Source organism: Rhododendron vialii, chromosome 13a, assembly GCF_030253575.1.
Source record: "Rhododendron vialii isolate Sample 1 chromosome 13a, ASM3025357v1".
NCBI classification, from domain to species: Eukaryota; Viridiplantae; Streptophyta; class Magnoliopsida; order Ericales; family Ericaceae; genus Rhododendron; species Rhododendron vialii.
The window spans coordinates 29741944-29765293 of record NC_080569.1 but is presented as its reverse complement, the minus strand read 5'-3'; the positions used below and the strand labels follow the sequence as shown (position 1 = coordinate 29765293).

The window sequence follows — 23350 nt, the reverse complement described above, 5'->3', positions numbered from 1 at the left end:
TGTGCATTAGTGCATATATGCCCTTCACACAATTTCCAAATTACATGACTGTACAAGTGAGATTCACATGCAAGACAAAGCCACAAAAAAATAGCAAGGTTTATTTCTCTTCCAATGGTTCAAGACTATTGCAAGGCCTATGAACCCTGGGCCAGCTTCAGGAAATTTGCATAAGAGGGTCATGCCTAGCATGTTGAGACGCGAGTGTTTTACATATACAGAAGGCCACAAAAACAGCAGGGTTATTTAGCTTTCAATATATCAAGACTATTGCGAGGCCTATAAACCATACCTCAGCTTCAGAAATTATATACACATAAGAGACTTGCCTTGCATGTTGAGACTCGAGTGCTCTACATTCACAACTTATTCACCCAAAAGCATTATCAAGTGTAATCCACCAATAGGGCAATCACATAATGTTCTTAACTTGCAATGTACACAGTGCACAACAATTTATGATTTTATGTTCCTAAAAAAATTGCAATAACATGTTACAGTATCACATCCTAGTAGGAAGACCATTCTTTGTTACAAAGCCACTTGACAGCTGAACTCCATCATAACAGCTATTGGGTTGAAGTATCACATCCTAGTAGGAAGACCATTCTTTGTTACAAAGCCACTTGACAGCTGAACTCCATCATAACACCTATTGGGTTGATGAATGACTAGACGGACTTTTCTCATATTGAAATCCCGATAATAATGTTCCACCCTCAATTGGCAGATACCTTATTAACCAACCATCCCAAATTTTTATCATCAATTGATAGCACTCCTCTTTCTGTCTCTATGATTCCGCCAAGTAATTTTCTCGGAGGCAGTGAGGACGAGAGAAGTACGTTTTGTCTTCTGCTGTAATTAGAACGAGGGTTTCTTTTTGAGGAGTGCTAGGTACCTCGAAAGAATACACAGAAATGACCCCGAATTTGAAAATCAATGGTCTAGATTCACTTAAAGTCAATCAGGACCATTGATTTTCAAATTCGGGGTCATTTCTGGGTACTCTTTCGGGGTACATAGAATTTTCCAGATAGAAACCCATTGGAACCACCTGTGTTCTGTTCTCTAGGTTTTTTTTCCATTCTGTTTTGAATTAACAAACAAACAAGGCGGCAGAGATGGGGAAGAACGACAAGGCGGCGCCAGGAAGGGCCTTGGTGAAGCACCACAACCAGATGGTCCAGCTGAATTCCATCACTAACTTAGAAGGTTCATTCGCTTTCCATGTTAATTACCACACATGAATTTACAAAGTAGAAGCTTTGGGTTTGTTTAAGCTCCATTTTGAGGTGTAAGGAGCCATAAGTGTACTCAGCGGAAGCTTTAATAAATCTACAGTCGCCTCGGGGTAACATAGTTATGTTCAAAGCCTAAATACTCCAACCAATTTAATAAGTAATTGAACCAAAACAAAATAAATAGAGTTTGTTATGCTATCATGCATCCAATCGATTCACCCTAAGCAGCTCTTCAAAATGGTTGGGATGATTCTGCTGAGAGTCATCATTGACTCTCTACAAGTCTCCGAACATTTTCGAACTATTTTGAATTTTTCTAGAACCTTCTAGACTTCTTCGAAGTGTTCTGGGTCATGCTAGAAACTTCAGGAATATTCTGAAAGCCTATGGATTATGATAGTCTTCCAGGTTTCTTTGACAATTTATTGAACTCTTCCTAAAAATATTGTTCTAGATTTTCCTTGTCTAGAAACTTCTTGTAGTCTTTACTTGTAGTCTTTATAAATATTACACAGGTGAGGTTATTTTATGTAAGTGTGTGGTGAGAGCACCAAGCGAGTGCGCATGAACGAGACACCCAATAGCGAGAGTGAGTGAGTGTTGATACAAACTCTAGCGTAAGAGTGAAGTGTCGTGTCTATTATGTGTTGTATACTTGTGTATGTGTCCAAACTCAACAGATTTTGACGCCCTATCGTCGTTGCATATTTGTGTTCAATGTGGCTAATGAAGTTCCTCATAGGCCGCAGAATCGGAATAAGTTATTTCTTGACCTGGGTATCAGCGCTAAAGCGATACCCTCCTGAAGTTTGGCAAACCTTACGCCTTCCTACAACGCAAATCTTATGGTCTCGAATTTAGCTTCTTTCTCAACGCTAACCCTAGATAGGAGGATGCTGTCATTGTGCCTAATAAAGCTCAACTCATCCATACAATGGCCCCATCACTCAAAACTCTCCCTCCTTGGGGGCTCGCGGATATGTGACCCGGCCCAATGAATCTTCCAAGATCCGCGACCCGGCCCAATGAATCTTCCAAGATCCGGGTAGGGGATTTCGTATTTACCCTAATAGACTTCCTATGCATATAGTTATCAAACTGAGAAATAGCCTCCAGGTAGGCTAGTCTCTTGATTGCAATATATAGGCGAGGAGCCTTTCTATATGATGAGTGTAAAACTCATCAAGGAAGCTTTCATGTAATGAGCGTTCCACCTGCAACATTGACTCACCACACAGTAGCACTTGTGTCAAATAGTCCAGACTTGTGCGTGCATAACGCAGTAAGCGGACTCCTTCCCCTTAAACAAGAAGGGAAAATAAAACACCTCGATCTTACCTTAAGCAACACCTGCGTCCTGACATTTTCCGAGAGATCTTCAATGTAGTTTCGATCGAATAAATGGATCATCCATTATTGTATTTTTATTTGTCTGAAAAATTAACACCAACTCAGGTTGAGAGAGATATGGTAAACTATGAATTTCCACTTGAGCATACATCAGGGCCGGCAATGTTTATGTTGAATGAATCTGGGGACCATGTTAGGGACAATATGGGTGTTGTCTTCATCTGGACCGTTCAATTTCGGCAATGGACCATGTTAGGTTGCGGTGTTTCGGTAGTAGTTCGGATCCAGTTTGTGTGCCTGCGTTTCTTCCTTGTTCTAGGCCAACAACGACAGGTCAGGCGCGAAGGAGGGTTTGGTGTCTGACCGCCGAGCTTCGCGTGACAGCTTAAGATCAGCTGGATTGGTTCTCTTTTCAGTCGGCGAACCACGAGATTAGATTCCTTTTCACTTGTGATCTGTTGTTGTTTTGATTACATCTGTTATTTTTGTGTAATGATTTATACTGGGATTTCGTTTCTATTTCTCTCTACCTAGTCCCGGACTGGATTTTCTTATTGGCACCTAGTGTTGATTTGCTTTTGCAGGGTGTCCATTAATTCCGGACTACGTAATTTGGTGCACTCCTGTATTTTGCGATGTAATCTTTGTCTTAGGGCTTGCTATGAAATGAAATTGACATTTAAAAAAAAAGAAGAAGTATGAATTCTAAATTCTAGTTGTGTACCCTCCAACTGGGCTTGGGTAAAAGGTAATGTCCAGTAGTTTGGTACCACTAAATAGCACGGGATATGATACAGACACAAACAGGAAAATTCTACAAAAATAAATTACTCGTAATATGTATAAAAATAGGAAATTGATAATGACAAAATCCTTTTTTGTTCCTGCCAAAACTCAATATTTTTCTTTGATTGCATGACTTAATTGCCTTTCACTACACCACTTGCTTTACGAAAATGCCCCTTGAAATCTCTTAGGAGTATTTTAACGTTCTTTTGGCATTGCACTAGAGGGTGAACTTTTTATTTTTTTAAGAATACAGCTTCAAACTTGAGAGAGGGGGAGGCTGCATATAGAGCAACTATTTTTAGTTCCACGATTTCAAGCAAAATTATGATGAGAAAAACATTTTTACGGGGTGTCTTGTAAATAAGTGTTTGCGGCGCTTAATCGCGCACGTCCGAAGTGCTTTTGGACGGTCTGGATTGAAAATCAATTTTGGCCAGTCAAAATTGAAAAGTAATCTCAGCCATTAATTGGGCGAATAGATAACCGAAATTGTGCGGAGCCGTGAATCCGCCGTGAAACCGTAAATAAGTTTTTCTCAATTTTGATTCCAAGTGAAAACAACCCATATAAGTTCGATCAAAGCGAAGCAACCCATCTAACAACCCATGTTTTCAATTCCTCCTGTTTATGATCATATCCTCAAAGTTTAAATGTTACAGATCAATCAAAGGCAAGCAAGTCCATCCAAATTAAAAAAGATCAGTCAAACAAACAGTAGAAGAGCAATACTCTTATATTTTAAAGCTAAAAAATATCCTAAAAAGAAAAAAGCTACAAAAAAAATTACACCATTTTAAAGCTGATAAACCGTAACTTCGTTGTACCTTAACGAAGCTTTGGTATTCTAAAAAAGAGAGTTATTAAAGCTGTGATGATGATGAAATGCTAAAAGAACGTTAAAATACTCTTAAGAGATTTTAAAAGGCATTTTCGTAAGGCAAGTGGTGCAATGAAGGATAATTAAGTCATACAATGAAAAATAAATATTGAGTTTTGACAGAAATAAAAATAATTTTGACAAAAACAAAAAGAATTTTGGCATTATCAGTTTTCTAAAAAAATATATAATACTATCTCTCGAATTCGTTTTAAAAACGTGGATATATAGTATATCGATAACAAAACGCGCTTGCCCGCATGCATCCACTTGAGTTTCTTCGTCTAATCAGCGATTCGACTAACCCTCGTTTTAAACCCAGCTGAAGACAAATCACAGAGACAAGAAAAACCATTGGAACCACCTGTGTTCTGTTTTCTAGGGTTTTTTTTTCTTCTTTTCCTTTCTGTTTTGTACAAACAAACAAACAAGGAGACAGAGATGGGGAAGAACGACAAGGCGGCGCTAGGAAGGGCCCTGGTGAAGCACCACAACCAGATGGTCCAGCAATCCAAAGACAAGGGTCGGTTCTACAGGAACCAGCAGAAAAAGGTGCTGGAATCCATAACTGACGTCAACGACATCGACGCCGTCATCGAGCAGGCCGACGAGGCCGCGCGCCTCTTCTCCGCCGACAATCCCATCCCCAACCTCCTCGTTGATCCGTACGTCGTCGTTTACCTCCCTATTTTTCACGTACATATCCATTTTCTTGGATTTGTCAAGCCCGGTTTTTGTTTCTGATTCATTTGTATGGTTATATTGTGAATTTTTGTGATTCTGTCTGTGATAACTTTGTGATTATGTAACCGCAAGTTTGGCCCGGTGGTCAAGGCTTGGACTTTGCGTTTTGCTAGGTCTCAGGTTTTAAACTTCTCAACTTCTCAGGTGCTATCAATTCTTTTGGAGCCACTGAAAGCTTGCTTGATCGTTAATTTCAGGGCCGCGGGATTAGGCGGTTGTGTGCCAGCTGGCCCTGGACATGAGGAAAAAAAACTGTAATTATGTAATGCTAGAGTATAGGTTCAGAAAATACAAAAGTGAAATTTTTTTCTAATAACTATGTAAATTAGAATGAAGATTAAAATGTTGGGGAAAACTAAACTGGTTTTCTTACTGGGTTGTTGAAAATGGGAATGGGAAATCACAATCAAATTTGCTAGTATAATTAACCTAAAAAACTGTTGGGTAATAAACTTACAATATCCGTGCAAGTTCAGTCCAAATGAACCATAAATCAGAAGGAAATAAGGAAATCTTCTAGTCTTGATCAGTTTTGTTCAGCAACCAAAAGGAGAATAATTAATTCGGATCATTTTCTTGCAACGTGAAATATTAATCCATTATTTGATTACAACCTCCCTGTACCCTACCATTTGTGATAACAAGTTGGCACCCTATGGGTTACGTGACATTTATTCTGCTGACATCGCAAGCATGTTTTGTTCTTATTTACTTATATTTATGCATTGTTGTAAGATGTCCGTCTTAAAAGGCAAGTGAGAAGTATTTTCTGTTGAGCTCCTGGAAGTTCTTATTTACTTATTTAATGGTATGGCTGTTTGCTATTCTTGTTCTCCCATTCTTATCCTGATTAACCCCTCTTCAAAATTTACACTTTTGTGTTTGCAAACTCTGTGCATGTCATTGTGTTCACTATGGCTTTAAGGCTTCATTGTTCTAAAGTCTGTCATGGACTTCATGGTTAGTTGTGTTGATTCTTCTACTTTTCTTATTTCTAGCCCTATAGAGTTTTTGGATTCTCCCTCTTGTTATATATATTTGCTTGGGTGTGACAATTCAGGGTGGTTGTGGGTTCCTTTCTAATTCCTCTGCCTTGAATGTGTGGGAGCAGGGACTCTAGCTCTAGCATCAGTGACATGACACCTGAGGAAAGGAGAGAACAACAGAAGAAAGAGGAGGCATTGCATGCTAGCAGTCTTCGTGTTCCACGCAGGCATGTGCTTTCTAAATGCTAGAGTAAATTTGCCAAGTTTTTTTGGTTAATGTGCAGATCTTGAAATTTTCTTCTTTTCTTCAGGCCACCATGGAATGCTGAAATGACTGTGGAAGAGCTTGATGCCAATGAAACACGAGCTTTTTTAGTTTGGCGTCGCAACCTTGCAAGGTGAGGTTTTGTGACATGGAGATATGCAAGTCTGCTTTAGGAACTCGCACAAAAATTACAATTTGCGAGAGAGTGATGCTAAATTTTTAGATGTAAAGGATGGATTATATAATAAATTATGATCATTATCATTCTCATTCTCTGAAAATTTGTGGTCTCCGTCTTCTTGTTCTTCTCCCTCATCTTCATGGGATAAGTGTCCGTCTAACAATCATGGACACGTATATGGACTATGGGATGTGCCAATTCAGAATGTGTCACAGACATGGTGGGGGACAGTGGGACACTGAGAAAACAAATAAATCCTATTTTTTGGTATATATGCATTGGCTGATATTTAGTTGTTATTCTGATGAATGTTGTATTCAGAAACAACCAAAACTAGTATTATAATTTGCAATTCTTACCTTTTACTATTTCAATATTGGACTTTAAATGAGGGTTTTATCGGTTGAATTTTTTTGGTCAAAATATTTGTATATGATATTTTAACCCCTCAAAAAGGTTTGTAAAATGATCCCTGTTGTCCCACCCTTGCTAACTTAAGAAACTCGCGTCTCCAATCGAGGCAATGACATGATTGCGGGGAGTCAGGGACCTCGGGGTTTGTCTCTTGGGTGAAACTATTACAACTAATTTTACTCGTGTCCTATTGTGTGTCCCAACTTGTCCTTGGAGTGTCCTACATGGATATGTCTACCAGTTAGGCGTGTGGGTGCTTCATATGTACCCATAGTTGATGACAAGGCTATAATGGGGGAAGGAGAATGAAGGGAACATTCAGATGTCATACGTTCACGTAGGATGTTCAGCTTTAGTTTTGATATCTGTTTGCTTCTTCTTCTTGTCCGTTTCTTTTCCTCCTTTGTGCATGTTTTTCTTGTTAAGAATTGTTGTCTGAGGTATAAATGATCCCTTCTTTTCTTTCTTGTCAGATTTTCCCACTAGCTATATTTTTTAAGTAAAAAGGTAGTTCTACTTTCGTGGTCATTATTTAGATGTTGCCAAATCTATGATCAAAGGGTAGAAGAAATTTCATAACTGGTGTGATTCACTCCAAATGTTGAATGGTTTGCGCTGATATTTTAGAGTTAGTTGAAACTAAGTTTGTTGAATATATGAAACAAACATTGACCCCTGCTTTACACCGAGTGCTGTACCAAGTATGTTTCATTTTTAGTTTGTTTTTCGGTAAGGGTTTCACTTTGAAGTGAAACAACTATAATGCATCAAGCAGTATGTGGTGTTTGTTCATGGGAAAACCATCAAAGGAGATGAACAAAATGAATTACACCTTCTGAACGAGGTGTAGAAGTTGGAATATTGCGGTAACGTTCAAGGCACGTCTTTGGAGTTTTTTCTTATTTTTCTTCATTTTTGCTTCAATATGTCGTTTGTAAACCTTCCCTCATCTGTACAACATTGTTGTTGAACAGTTCAACCTCTGTTTCCATACCATCCTGTAGGTCATGGGTTATTGTGTTAACATTGTCCAAGCTATTTAATTGCCACAATGGCTGTAAGCCTGTAACCCAGTGAACAAAGCTAGAGCCTAAGAACTAATGCCCTTTAAAATTGTTGCTTGGTTCATTTGATATCATCCGGAATATGGTGATGTTCCCAATCTACGACCTCAGTTATGTCTATTTTTAGTTTCTACAAATGTTTACTGATTAGGACTACCGACAAATTAGTTACACAAATAGAAGCATGTGATCATGGTTATCTTGTGGGTCTGAACTGGGGTTATTCAATGTGACCTCTCCAGTTGCTTGTATATTTGCTCGACTGGATTTGCGGTTCATAATCTAAAATCCTGCATTGTTTTTTTAATGTCCTTAATATATTTTCCATGTAGCCTCGAGGAGAATGAAAAACTTGTTCTTACTCCTTTTGAGAAGAATCTAGATATCTGGAGACAGCTTTGGCGGGTAGTTGAACGAAGTGATCTGGTATGTTATGTTGTCTTGAGCTAACTTTACTGCATTTGCTTATGTGTTCCTTTATTGTAGTTTATGTTCTCTTTCTGTGGCAATTATATAGCCAAAGTTAAGAATTATGAAACGATACTTGATTGGTAACAGTTACTGCATAGAGAGAAATTGCTTTGGGGATGCACTTTTTTTTTTTGACTTAATCATAACTATTCGTCGATGAATGAGCAGAATATAGAGGTTAGCAATTCTAAAGTTTTGAGGAGGAAAATCTCAGTGTAAGGGAACCTAAAAACCAGATCCTTTTTGTTTTAAGTGTATTGTCAAACTGTCTGCAGTTTCAAATTCGAGGCTATTTGAGCTCAGTTTTATCATGGCTGCCCAGGGAGCACTACAAACTCGGGGTTCCAAAATTTGAGGCCTGTGAAAATGATGTGTTTTGTTATCTCATTACCATGTGGTGTTGCTTCTGTTTGGTTCTTGTCTTGGAATTATCAGTAGGCTTTATAGCTACAGCATGTTGTCAATGTTTCTTGGCAACACTGTTAACAGGTGTGTGTGTGTGTGTGCATACAAAAACTGATCATCAGTCGTGTACTTAATACTTGTCCATATCAATGCTCAAGGGTGGGCCATGGGTAAATCTGTGGAGGTTGTCTGATAGGGTAAATTGATATTGGCTACGAAAAGGATCAGTGCATTGTATCTTCTGGGCTAGTTACACGAGTCATGTGTTGTGCCCTACCATTCTGTTCAAAGGAATTTTGGGTCTGAGGCGGGGAATTTTATGCTGCCTTATCGTTACTGTTTATTCCTTCATCACATATCTGATGCTCAAATCTGCAAATCCTTTGGCCCCGCAATTTGGCATAGGGTGCACTCTTTCTGAGTTTGCTTCTGTGGTGAACCTGTACATCAAAATGAAGCTTGGAGAAGTGATGAGTGTTGGGAAGCCTACAACTAGAAGTTTCTTTCAGCAGATTCTGTTTAGAATATGATCACACTGCACATTTTATTAGTGTTGTTGGTAAGAAAAATGTTGCTGATAATTAAGTGGTACTGGTAACTTTTTAACTGGTAAAAAATAAAACCGGGCTTTCCATAGGTAAAGTGGCCTTTCAAGTTTTGCTTACCAAAAATGTTATTTGTAAGTTTGTTTTATCCCCAAACCCCTTTCTCTTGCCCTTTCATATTTCATTTTTGCATTCGATGTTACACAATTGACTTTGCATAAATGCTGAACCCTCTCCCTTCCAGCTTGTGATGGTGGTTGATGCAAGGGACCCTCTTTTCTACCGTTGCCCTGATCTTGAGGTAAGGAACTTTCTTTTAGTTTGGGCAATATTGCTTAAGGTGTAGCTAAAGTAGCATTATATAATCGCGAAATGGGTGCTGCAAATATTCCTCATGTAGAAGTGGCGGACATGAGTATGACTTCGTTGTATGAAATCTCATGGGCAAACTGACGTCATATAAATTAGGTGCATTTCAAATCCTTTGAAAAACTTCTAACTGGACATTGATGTGTACTGATGTACTAGTTAGTACTCATATGCTTGTAGTATAATATGCACCTTTTTTTACTTCTAATTTCACCCCTTATTCCTATCCATTCTGGTTATCTTATGAACTATGGGAGAGTTGTAAGTTTGTGATTGTGCACATCCAGTGCACACCTCTATTGAGAAATCTTGTATATTTTCAAGAAGGCAGGATTGTCCTAGGTTAACCCTAGAAAACAAAGCTTGGATGGTCATGCAATTTTGCTGCACCATATTCCATCCTCTTTTTCAATATAGTGGTAATCTCTTGGTTGTCAAGTTTGCATGAAAGCAAGAATCTTAATTTGTTTTCTTAGGATTCCTAGTTTGCAATTTCTATCAAAATAATAAATAACTGAGATAGCGGATCAAAAAAATAAAATAAAAAAATTGTGCGGTGCTAGCCTCTAGGACTTTTCAAGATGACTTAACTTCTTGTTTCCTAAAGTTGTTATTCCCGGGATGTGGAATAGACTCTCTCGGAAGGTTTTTGGGTCAGAAAATTAACTTTCAGTGTAATGTGAAAGAAATTTATACATATATGCATACATATAGTTGGGGGTCTTGACTCTCAGTCCATGTTTGCGCACATTAATTGTGTGTCAGCATTAGATCCTGTGTCCTTTGAGGTCCCAATGTTCCAATAAAAAACAAGTTGACAAAAACATCACCAATCAAATGAAATCTTGATCGTTCCTTGTATTGTGACAATGAATTAGAATCTCTCTTTCATAGATTTATTTTGTTCTACTGCAGGAATATGCACGAGAAATCGATGAGCACAGAAGAACATTGCTTCTTGTTAACAAGGCCGATCTTTTACCATATCCAGTTAGGTTAGTGAATCAATCGCAAGTATTTCTGCTGCAACTTACCTACAAACTATGTTTAATGGTTTCTTAAAATAATCTTTTGCCCGAAATATTGCAGAGAAAAATGGGCGAAATATTTCCGCCTCCATGGGATTCTATTTGTATTCTGGTCAGCTAAGGCAGCTACTGCTGCTCTTGAAGGGAAAATGCTTGGGTTTCCAACAGAGAAGCAGAATGGCCTGCAAGAATCAGATGATACAAAAATATATGGCAGGGAGGAGCTTTTAGCCCGTTTGCAGTCGGAAGCAGAAGAAATAGCCATGACAAGGAGGAAACATTCTCCCAGCGTGAACATTTCCGGAAATGCTTCCAAAAGTGTTGTTGTGGGTTTTGTGGGGTACCCTAACGTCGGAAAGAGCTCAACAATCAATGCGTTGGTTGGCGAGAAGCGAACAGGTGTCACATCAACTCCTGGAAAGACAAAGCATTTTCAGACACTCATAATTTCCGATGAACTAACACTATGTGATTGCCCTGGATTGGTATTTCCTTCCTTTACAAGTTCCAGATATGAGATGATTGCTTCTGGGGTTTTACCGATTGACCGAATGACTGAGCACAGGGAAGCAATTCAGGTTGTGGCAAATCGAGTTCCTAGACACGCAATTGAGGATGTCTATAAAATCACTTTACCAAAACCCAAGTCGTATGAGCCGCAGTCTAGGCCCCCTTTGGGATCAGAACTTTTGAGAGCATATTGTGCCTCGCGTGGCTATGTTGCCTCTAGTGGGCTGCCTGATGAAACAAAGGCTGCCCGAATAATCTTGAAAGATTACATTGATGGGAAGCTTCCTCATTTTGAAATGCCCCCCGGAACCTCAGATGAGGAGCCCATTTCTTCTGGGATGCGTGAATCGGATTCATCTGATTGTGAAGATGATGGAAACAGTGAAGATGAAAGTGGACCTACTTTAGAACATGTATTGACTGATCTTAATTCATTTGACGTTGCTAACGGACTAGGTCTGGAGAAGGTGGACCCTGTTAAGAAAAAGCCGGCAAATGCGTCTCATAAACAGCACAGGAAGCCCCAAAGGAAAAAAGACCGATCATGGCGGGTTCATGGTGATGGTGATGGAATGCCCGTTGTAAGAGTCTTCCAGAAGCCACTGAATACTGGTCCTCTGAAAGTGGGATAGTTCTCAATTGTCTCGGCCGCTTGTGTTACTGCTTATCCGTTTGTATGTCTCTACCAAAAGATTCGGGTCATGCGTCTTAGTGAATGCACACTCAATTTATTTGTTTTCTTCTTGTGGCTAAATTACTAAAAGGCGCGGTTTTGATAATGTTTTGGATTTTGCATTTGTTGTATCATCTTACTTATGTACATATCACGGAGAACATGCGAAGAAAGACTTAAATGTTCTATGGTATGGACATATATCTTATTAATGTTTCTTTTACTACCAAGTTACGAATTAATATTACGACTTTGCGATTCGACAATTTTGCTCCACTATTTTAGCTGTAGATATTCTTCAGATTATGCTATGCTTCCCTCTGCAAATAATTCTTAAAACGATTCTGACCTTTTTTGGCGTAAACTGTGACTATTCGAACTCTCTTGCTCCACAAGCACTTGTTGGCAATCTCAAGCTGAGATTGGCTCTTGCATTCTCACACGGGTGACACCGCCCTTTTTAGTGTTTTTGCTTGGCGATCCAAGAACCCGTTGGTTCGATTTCTGAAGTTCAGTTCTCATCTAGCTCTTGATTTGATATGATTTTCAAGAAAACATTTTATCATCTTGTTTAACAATATCGATAGGGGGACCATAGATGGTGAATGTGATCTTAGGCAACCTTTTGTTTTGTGGTCTCAAAATCTCTGGACACGGTTTTCAATAAAATTTCGCTATCTATCTCTTTCTACTCGTTACTCTTAAAAATCTCCCTCAATATCTAAACTGACAGATCTATTACTCTAACAATGTCGAGGACAAGGCAGAATACCTCCCAAGCTTTCTCAACCATCTCACAAAACTACCCAGACATCAATGGGTTTGTTCTGATAAACCTTCTCATTTTTTTAGTTGTGGTAGGCCGAACCGAGATTGGGCCTGTGGTTGGCCCACAAAGGGGAAGCGGGCAGAGCCAAAGTTTGGGCTCTCCTGGCTGGCCCCGCATACGTTGCCTGGGCTGAAACCTAGCATGGCGAAGAGGACGGCCGACCGGAGGTGGGCTGGACCGAAGGAACTCACCGGTTCACGGTCTAGTTTGCAAGCTGTTACCCAAATTATGCAACCTAGAGGGGGGGTGAATAGGATTGCTAGTAATAATTACCAATAAAAATTTATCTCTAACAATATATGCAAACAATAAGTATGCAATCAAAATAGAGAGATAGAGAGATAGAACCCGTTTATAGTGGTTCGGTCCGGATTTGTCCACGGTCCGGCCCTACTCCACTTCTCCTCAAGCAATTACTTGAAGGTTAGACTAATCTTTAAAAGATTACAACTTGTAAGTCTTGCGGGTGCTTACAAGAACCGAATGCCTCTAGCTTTCCCGAGGAGCTAGCACAACCGCAAGAATTTTCTCCGAAAACTTCTCAAAAACAATAACACCCAAATTCCAACCCGAATTTGGTCTTCTAAGCTTTCAAGTGTTTGACTCAAACACTCACTTAGGAAATACAAGTATGTGAAGAAGGTATGAAAATTATCGCTCACGACTTGTACAAATTTTCTCTCAAGAATAATATGAAAGTGGAAGAACAATGAGAATTTTTGGCTTTGATCTTTTGAGAATTTGCTCTTGCAATAATATGGAATGTTGTAGCTTGTGTATGTGCTCATTAATGAGTTCTTGATGCCTTATATAGCCATCCATATGCTTCCTAGCCGTTGGAAACTAGCCGTTGGAAACTAGCCGTTGGAACTAGCCGTTGGAAACTAGCCGTTGGAAACTAGCCGTTGGAAACTAGCCGTTTGAAACTAGCCGTTGGAAACTAGCCGTTTGAAACTAGCCGTTGGAAACTAGCCGTTTGAAACTAGCCGTTGGAAACTAGCCGTTTGATAGAGTGGTCATCCGGGTGGTCGTCCGGTTGTCACAGCTTTCTGTTCAGACAGCCGGCTTGTCAGCCGGTTCGTCAACCTGTGGCTCACAATTTCATCTAAATAAACCGTTAAAGCATGTATTGAGCTCAATAAAGTCTTTGTAAATATAAATCATGAATCCAAGAGACTTTATGCTATATTTCAAGGTCACGAAAATATTTAATTCGGGAATCGACTTTTCGATAATTTTGTATTTGCCGAATAAAAATATCATTGAATTAATCATCAAAATAATTAATAGAGATGCATATAAATTTTCACAAATTATAATGCATACATTTTTCAACAATCTCCCCCTTTTTGATGATGACACAAAATGATAGTTTTTATTCAAGTAGGAGTTATGCCAATCTCCCCCTTAATACATGCACCAAAGCAGTTATCTATGATCAACGAGTAATAGCAATAATCATCAGATCATAGCAAGCAATTTTTTAAATTTGCCCAAAATGGCAAGATAGATCAAGTAAAACTTGGCTTTTTCTCCCCCTGTGACATCATAAAAAAAAACTAAAAAGAGAAAAACAATAGGGCCATGGTTCCAGCACCATGCCGCTCTTGCCCTGTAGCACTCTATCTTCGTTCATTGAGAGCTTGGCGTCCTTGATTTTCGTATTCTTGAATAATGGCTGCTACAACGGCAGCTACAATGCCAATCCAATACCACAGAGTATCCACATTTACATTCCATCCGAACCATGGTGGTATTCTCATGGTAAGTAACGCACACAGCAGAATGAAGATAAAGAGTTGCATCCAAATGGTTTGGATAAACAACCTGAACTCTGCTCGTTCGGCATCTCTTTCGTAAAACTCAATCGGTAATCCTTGCGGTATGTTTGCCATTGCTCGATTTTGAAGGATAGAGATTTGGGCCGAGAGAGAAGGAAAGATAGATAGATGAGGAGATAGAGATTGTGTTGTTGAATTTATAGAGTATGAGATTGCCGAATTGTTTGAAATGGTGCGCCGAAGTGTTTGAAATGGTGCGCCGAATTGATTGAATTGCTGCGCCGAAAGAGAGATAATAGGGGATGCGGCACCGAATAGAGATAGGATAGGGGATGCGGCGCCGAATAGGACAAGAATAGGGGTGGCGCCGAAAAGAACAAGAATAGGGGAAGAAAATTGTGTTCGGGTGTTTATTGTTGTGTCCCCTTAATACATGCTCCCCCTAAAAGAGAGCTTTTTAAAGAATGCGAGGGGTATTACCGAGAATGATTATCCCTGCAAGCTTAGAGACAAGAAATTCATATCGGCGAAGTATATAAGAGACAATTTAAGCACTAAGCCATGAAGTTCATACAAACTAAGTGTAACAGACTTAATAAATCAGAGTTAGCAACGCAAAAGCTTGAATAAGTCTCAATCCTCACGGTTGTCCGGTTGGACATCCGCTTGGACATCCGACTGACTGTCACGACCCTGACCCGCCCCTTGAGGTCTTAATCATGACAAATGCCAGTGATTTCTAGCAGAGGGCTCCCAAAAGACAGATTTCCAAAACCCACGAAATTATCAGCATATAACAGATTTATTCAAGACTCAAAATAAATGATCAAACTTGATTCTTGTACATCTAACCAACACTTAAACATGTAAAGAAGGTAGGAGATCCCTACCTCGAGGGTTAGAAGCAAGCCCGAACATGGAGGAAACCTCAAAGTGCTCCGATCATGATTCTTCTTCGATCAATAGGAAGATCTCGTCGCGTAGAACAACTTTAGTACTTGGGATTTTTCCGAAATCTCATTCTAAGGCGATGAAATCGAAGAGAGAAGTTTGGACGAGAGGTGAGAAAGAGAGAGAGTCGGTCGAGGGAGTAGAGAGAGAGAAACGTGTGTGTGTCTGCCCGGAAAAGAAAAGAAATATATGTGGGGGAGAATTATCCCCTACACACACCTTCACTTATACACCCATGCATATTACACTTGCATCCCGAACTTCTAAATTCTAGCACATTCGACATCCGAACTCATTCTCCATTTTATATCACAACTCATGCCTTAATAAAACATAAAGAATTATGGAAATAAAATACGGATCTCTACACTGACAAATGCAGGTTAAGTCCAGAAAACGTTTAAGAGGAGTAGCATTAAAGACCATAAAACTGATTTTCTGCATACCAAACACAGGAAAATGAAACATATGATAAAATGTTTGGAGGGTGATTTCTTTATCAAGATCATTTGTACTCTCCATCAAGTATGATATTTACGAATTCAATCAACTCAACATTGAATCCAAAAAAAAAACTTTTGACATCAAGAACACAACTTTTTCATAAATGATTAGACATGCCGAGTTCTCGTCGAATGAAACAAAATTGTTCTTCACCAAGGGGTTTTGTGAAAATGTCCGCCAATTGCTTGTCGGTACTAATAAAGTTAAGTTCAATATCCCCTTTTTGAACATGATCTCTTATAAAATGATGTCTAATCTCAATATGTTTTGTTCGAGAATGTTGAATTGGATTCTTGGTTAAGCTAATTGCACTAGTATTATCACATTTAATAGGAATATGATCATATTGCAAATTGAAATCCTCCATTTGTTGTTTGATCCACAATATTTGGGCACAACAACTTCCGGCCGCTACATATTCCGCCTCGGCGGTAGATAGAGCTACGGAATTTTGTTTCTTGCTATGCCAAGACACTAGAGAGTGCCCTAGAAATTGGCAAGTCCCACTTGTACTTTTACGATCAACTTTGAAACCTCCAAAATCCGCATCCGAATAACCAATTAAATCAAATGCAACTCCACGTGGATAAAACAATCCTAAGTCATGAGAACCGCCAACATATTTAAAGATACGTTTAATAGCTTTTAAATGCGATTCTTTAGGACATGATTGAAATCTAGCACACATGCAAACACTAAACATTATATCCGGTCTACTTGCAGTGAGATAAAGTAATGAGCCGATCATACCTCGATACATCTTTTCATTGACGGCCTTACCATTCTCATCTTTGTCTAGCTTAGTTGATGTGCTCATTGGTGTGCTCGTTGGCTTTGATCCTTCCATGCCAAACTTCTTAATAAGTTCTTTCGCATACTTGGCTTGGTTGATTAGGATCCCCTCATTAGTTTGCTTGATTTGAAGTCCGAGGAAGAAGTTAAGCTCCCCCATCATACTCATTTCAAATTCACCTTGCATACACTTAGCAAACTCTTTGCACATATTATCATTAGTGGCACCAAAGACAATATCATCAACATATATTTGAATAATGAGCATATCTTTACCTTTGGCTTTAATGAAAAGAGTAGTATCAATTTTTCCACGAGTAAAGCCATTGTCAAGCAAGAATGAACTAAGTCTATCATACCATGCACGTGGTGCTTGCTTCAAACCATATAAAGCTTTTGAGAGTTTAAAAACATGATCGGGGTATACATGATCTTCAAAGCCGGGAGGTTGTTTGACATAAACTTCTTCATTTATGAACCCATTCAAAAATGCACTTTTCACATCCATTTGATAAAGCTTGAAATTTTTGAAAGATGCAAAGGCAAGTAATATGCGAATAGCCTCTAATCTAGCTACCGGTGCAAAAGTTTCTTCAAAATCAATACCTTCTTCTTGATTATAACCTTGAGCAACAAGTCTAGCTTTATTCCTAACAATATTTCCGGATTCATCTAGCTTGTTACGAAAAACCCATTTAGTACCTATAATAGTGTGATCAAGAGGCTTAGGTACTAATGCCCAAACTTTATTCCTTTCAAATTGATTTAACTCATCTTGCATGGCCAAAATCCAATTTTCATCATCTTGAGCTTCCGGAAAGTTTTTAGGCTCAATTTGAGAAACAAAAGTTTGATTTTCACAAAAATTTCTATGAGACGAGCGAGTGGTTACCCCTTTCGAAACTTCTCCAAGAATCAAGTCCTTTGGATGGTTTTGCACGAATCTCCAATCCTTGGAAAGATCTTGGTTGTCTCCCATGGCATCTTGAGGTTGATTAATAACTTCATCTTCTTTGATTTGAGAGCTTTCTACTTGAGTATCACCATCAACTTTTTCTTGAATTGTCAAGTCATGAATCTCATGAGTAATTTCTAAGCCATCATTATCAACAACATCCTTAGTAGCACAAGGATTAGATTCATCAAAGGAAACGTGAATAGATTCTTCAACAAGATTAGTGCGCTTATTATAAATTCTATATGCTTTGCTAGTAAGAGAGTAACCAATAAAGATGCCTTCATCCGATTTTGAATCAAATTTACCCAAGTTATCTTTTCCATTGTTTAATACATAACATTTACAACCGAAGGCATGAAAGTAATTAATGTTGGGTATTCTACCATTCCAAAGCTCATAAGGAGTTTTCTTGAGGATAGGCCTAATTAAAACTCGATTCAAAATATAGCATGAGGTATTAACGGCTTCCGCCCAAAAATATTTTGGCAAAGAGTTTTCACAAAGCATAGTGCGGGCCATTTCTTCCAGAGTACGATTTTTTCTCTCTACTACTCCATTTTGTTGAGGAGTACGAGGTACGGAAAAGTTATGACCAATACCATGTTCATCACAAAACTTTTCATATAAAGAATTGTCAAGTTCTTTTCCATGATCCGTACGAATGTTAGAAATAACAAAGCCTTTTTCATTTTGAACTCTTCTACAAAGTTTAGTAAAATTAGGATAAGCCTCATTCTTATGAGTTAGGAACATCACCCATGTATATCTAGAGAAATCATCAACAACAACAAGACAATAATAGTTTCCACAAAGACTTGGAGAGCGAGTTGGTCCAAACAAATCCATATGAAGTAATTGCAAAGGTCTAGTAGTTGAAACAACATTTTTGGACTTAAAAGAAACCTTGGTTTGTTTTCCTTGTTGGCAAGGACCACAAAGTCTATCTTTTTCAAATTTGATTTTAGGAAGACCTTTTACCAAATTTTTTCTAGAGAGTTTTGAAATAGCATCCATACTTGCATGTCCTAGGCGCCTATGCCAAAGCCAACTATTTTCACTCAAAGCGGAAAAACATTTTATATCACAATTACTTAAATCATTGAGATTAAAAACATATACATTTTCAAATCTTTGTCCAACGAAGAGTGTCTTGTTGCTTTTGTCATTTTCAATGATACATTTGGATTTTTCAAAGATAACACGATTTTCTCTATCACATAATTGACTTATGCTAAGAAGATTGTGTTTTAAACCACTAACAAGTAAAACATCTTCAATAATAGGAGAATTACCTATATCACCGATTCCTATGATTTTGCCTTTGTTGTTGTCTCCAAATGTGACATGTCCACCATCTTTAGGCGAAAGAGAATTGAAAGCCCTCTTGTCACCGGTCATGTGTCTTGAACATCCACTATCAAGGTACCAACTTCCTTCCTTGAGAGAACTTTTGAAGCATACCTACAATAGCACATCAATTCTTGACTTTTGGTACCCAAATCATCTTGGGTCCTTGAAGGTTAGCATTGATACGGTTCTTAGGAACCCAAACCTTTTTTGCATTAGAAGATGAGTATCCTTTCATAGGACATGTAGGAGAAATATGACCAATTTTACCACAATAATGACATGTCAATTTAGAATGGCTAGAAGGAGGAACATCTTTTTCAAAAAGATTTTTGTGTTGAGTGGGATTATAACCAATTCCGGCCTTGTGAAAAGAAACCATTTGTTTTCCAAGAAGAATGTCTAAACTTTCTTTTCCATTAGTGAGTTTTGAAAGAGAATTAGTTAAATCATCAATTTGTTTTTCTAAAGATTCGTTTTTGGAAGTATCCTTCAAATACTCTTTTTCTTTTGCCAAAGAGGTTCTTAAACTTTCATTTTCTTCCTCCAAAATATCTTTCTCTTCAATTAAATCATCCATTTCTAGTGAGATATCTTTAGCAACCTTTTTAAGAAATTTGTTTTTAGAAACAACCTTTTCAAATTCTACTTTCAACTCTTTATAGGCAATAAACAATTCATCAAAGGAATAGGATGAGTCGAGATCTACCTCGTTTTCTTCGATGGCCATGAAACACAAGTTAGCGACCTCTTGTTGCTCATCGTCCTCATCGGAGCTACTATCGTCACTATTGTCCCATGTGGCCATCATAGCTCTCCTTTTGTCCTTCTTTGAATATTTTTTGGCATATGGACATTCACTTTTGATGTGGCCGGGCTTCTTGCACTCGTAGCAAATGATTGGATCATTTTTGCTACTTTCTTCTTTGCCTCCATCTTTTCTTGAAAATCCTCTACCTTTGCGAGATGCTCTATTTTTGAGGAGTTTCTTGAACGTTTTTGTGATGAGCGCCATTTCATCATCCTCACTTTCGTTGCTTGAATCCTCCTTGCTTTTTGATTTGCTTGTTGTACTTTTGAAGGCAAGATCCTTAACTTTCTTCTCTTTTTCACCCTTGAGGTTGTGATGCATTTCCTCCGTCATGAGAGATCCCATGAGCTTGTCCATCGTGTATTTTGAGAAATCTTTGGATTGTAGGATGATGGAGGTGGTAGTGTCCCAATTGGTTGGCATGGAACGGAGCACCTTCCTTGTCATTTCGGATTGACTGTAAATCTTTCCAAGAGCTTTTAAACCGTTAGTAATACTAGCAAATCTAGCAAACATTTGAGATATAGATTCATCCGGTTTCATTTTGAAGAGCTCATAGCTATGCACAAGAATATCAATTTTGGACTCCTTAACTTGACTATCTCCTTCATGTGACATTTCTAACTTATCCCATATTTCTTTAGCCGATTCACATGCGGAAACACAATCATATTCATTGGGAGTAATAGCAAAAAAAAGAAGGTTCATAGCTCTATAGTTCTTTTCTATTGAAGCCTTTTCCAAATGACTCCACTCATAATCTGGTTTAGGCATAGTCTCTTCTCCAACTTTCTTAGTAGGAATAATGGGACCATTTTTGATAATTTTCCATAGATCATAATCCGTGGATTGAATAAAGATCATCATTCTATTTTTCCAATGAGAGTAATTTTCTCCGGTGAACAAGGGAGGTCTATTGGACGATTGACCTTCGATACAAGAAACATTACTAGTGGTTGCCATGGATCTTAACTCTTAGATGGTTAAATCTACAAACAAGAGCCGAGGCTCTGATACCAATTGTTACCCAAATTATGCAACCTAGAGGGGGGGTGAATAGGATTGCTAGTAATAATTACCAATAAAAATTTATCTCTAACAATATATGCAAACAATAAGTATGCAATCAAAATAGAGAGATAGAGAGATAGAACCCGTTTATAGTGGTTCGGTCCGGATTTGTCCACGGTCCGGCCCTACTCCACTTCTCCTCAAGCAATTACTTGAAGGTTAGACTAATCTTTAAAAGATTACAACTTGTAAGTCTTGCGGGTGCTTACAAGAACCGAATGCCTCTAGCTTTCCCGAGGAGCTAGCACAACCGCAAGAATTTTCTCCGAAAACTTCTCAAAAACAATAACACCCAAATTCCAACCCGAATTTGGTCTTCTAAGCTTTCAAGTGTTTGACTCAAACACTCACTTAGGAAATACAAGTATGTGAAGAAGGTATGAAAATTATCGCTCACGACTTGTACAAATTTTCTCTCAAGAATAATATGAAAGTGGAAGAACAATGAGAATTTTTGGCTTTGATCTTTTGAGAATTTGCTCTTGCAATAATATGGAATGTTGTAGCTTGTGTATGTGCTCATTAATGAGTTCTTGATGCCTTATATAGCCATCCATATGCTTCCTAGCCGTTGGAAACTAGCCGTTGGAAACTAGCCGTTGGAACTAGCCGTTGGAAACTAGCCGTTGGAAACTAGCCGTTGGAAACTAGCCGTTTGAAACTAGCCGTTGGAAACTAGCCGTTTGAAACTAGCCGTTGGAAACTAGCCGTTTGAAACTAGCCGTTGGAAACTAGCCGTTTGATAGAGTGGTCATCCGGGTGGTCGTCCGGTTGTCACAGCTTTCTGTTCAGACAGCCGGCTTGTCAGCCGGTTCGTCAACCTGTGGCTCACAATTTCATCTAAATAAACCGTTAAAGCATGTATTGAGCTCAATAAAGTCTTTGTAAATATAAATCATGAATCCAAGAGACTTTATGCTATATTTCAAGGTCACGAAAATATTTAATTCGGGAATCGACTTTTCGATAATTTTGTATTTGCCGAATAAAAATATCATTGAATTAATCATCAAAATAATTAATAGAGATGCATATAAATTTTCACAAATTATAATGCATACATTTTTCAACACAAGCCCAATGACCAAGCCTTTGGGTCGGGCTTGTGGGCCGGGTTGGTCGGTCGGGTCGGTTTGACCCCCCATGTGAAGGCCACGTGGAGGTCCCTCTTGTTGGTTGCAGAGGGACCTGGAATGTCTGCGAAGAGAGGTGGTTACGTGTGACATTACGGGTATGTGCCGTGCGTCATAGTCGCTCTTAGCTTGGAGGGCAAGGACGTTCGCCTATATAAGTGGAGGGATAAACCCTAGAGAAGGTACGCAACCCTACATCACTCTGAAGTACTCTTTCTCTCTTATATTCTAACTTGTTCGTCAAAATGGCGAGAGGCGGCCAACCGCCACACGTCTTGGTGTAGGTTTGCAATGAAGCAAGGTTTGGGCAATCCAGAGAAGGTTTGAAGAGAAGCCACCACCCACATTAGTCATTCAAATATACCCACCAGAAAAATGAGAAAATTTACATTGGACGTGAAACTTTTATTTTCTTTCAACTCAACCGAACAACAGGAGAGAATTTTTTTTTAAATTTTTTTTCCTTTCCTTAAAGTACCAAACAGAGCCATCAACTTTCTCAATCAGAAACATTAATTTCACTTGACACGCTTCACAATTGTACTCCTAGCAATCATCGCAACCGCAAAAGGACAAGACTTCCACAAAATGAAAAGTTGACCCATTTGTCCTTGTCGTGTGATTTTTATCATTGATCATTAGTTCTAACAATGCTTCTTTGGAGGCATTCTAATGTTCTTTTATAGTGTGTCTAGAAGTTAGGAAAAGTGAGAAAAAAAAAAAAACTGAAATCCGAAATCTAAGTTTGCAGCAGAATTTGCGGCTAATATCTAAAATTTGTATCAACAGCTTTCATAAATATGTCCTAAAACTAGTCTCTCATTAATGTAGCGGCAATTTGATATCAAAATTCTCACAAGATCCTTCCAAAGAAATTTTCGTAAGAATCCAGATCCATGAAACGAAGGGAATAGTATATATGGGACATTTAGATCGTACATACACGTAATTCAATAACTATATAAATTATAATACATATGTATGAATTCATACGCTCAATTTTTCACCTACTCTTTAATACAGTCTTTTTATTTATTCTCTCTTACCTCTTACTAAATTGGGTACAATTCCGACGTCACATGGAGATGAATGAAGTGATATATAGAGATTTATATCGAAATCTAATAAAATTAAAAATAGCATCTAATAAAAATTCGGAAAATAGGAGTAACTAAAAACATGAGAGAGAGAGAGAGAGAGAGAGAGAGAGAGAGCACCGAATTTGATTGTGGAGGAGAAAGCGGGATAAATCGGGCCC

At 38.5% G+C, this 23350-nt stretch overlaps 1 protein-coding gene across 1 annotated transcript; it reads left to right on the top strand.

Moving 5' to 3' along the window:
- The first annotated feature begins 1034 nt into the window (after positions 1-1034).
- On the top strand, positions 1035-12181 carry LOC131312451 (GTPase LSG1-2-like). Its single transcript, XM_058340199.1, has 8 exons — positions 1035-1075; positions 4693-4925; positions 6116-6217; positions 6302-6388; positions 8247-8340; positions 9580-9636; positions 10620-10699; positions 10794-12181. Exons 2-8 carry the CDS (start codon positions 4702-4704, stop codon positions 11872-11874), a joined length of 1725 nt encoding a protein of 574 aa, XP_058196182.1. The 5' UTR covers positions 1035-1075; positions 4693-4701; the 3' UTR covers positions 11875-12181.
- Positions 12182-23350: the final 11169 nt, after the last annotated feature.

What these genes read in the sequence shown, in the direction of transcription:
- LOC131312451 (XM_058340199.1), top strand. Translation starts at nt 4,702, where the DNA reads ATGGGGAAGAACGACAAGGCGGCGCTAGGAAGGGCCCTGGTGAAGCAC. An exon ending in AGTCTTCGTGTTCCACGCAG is followed by an intron (nt 6,218 to 6,301) that starts GCATGTGCTTTC and finishes TCTTTTCTTCAG; the next exon opens with GCCACCATGGAATGCTGAAA. An exon ending in ACCGTTGCCCTGATCTTGAG is followed by an intron (nt 9,637 to 10,619) that starts GTAAGGAACTTT and finishes GTTCTACTGCAG; the next exon opens with GAATATGCACGAGAAATCGA.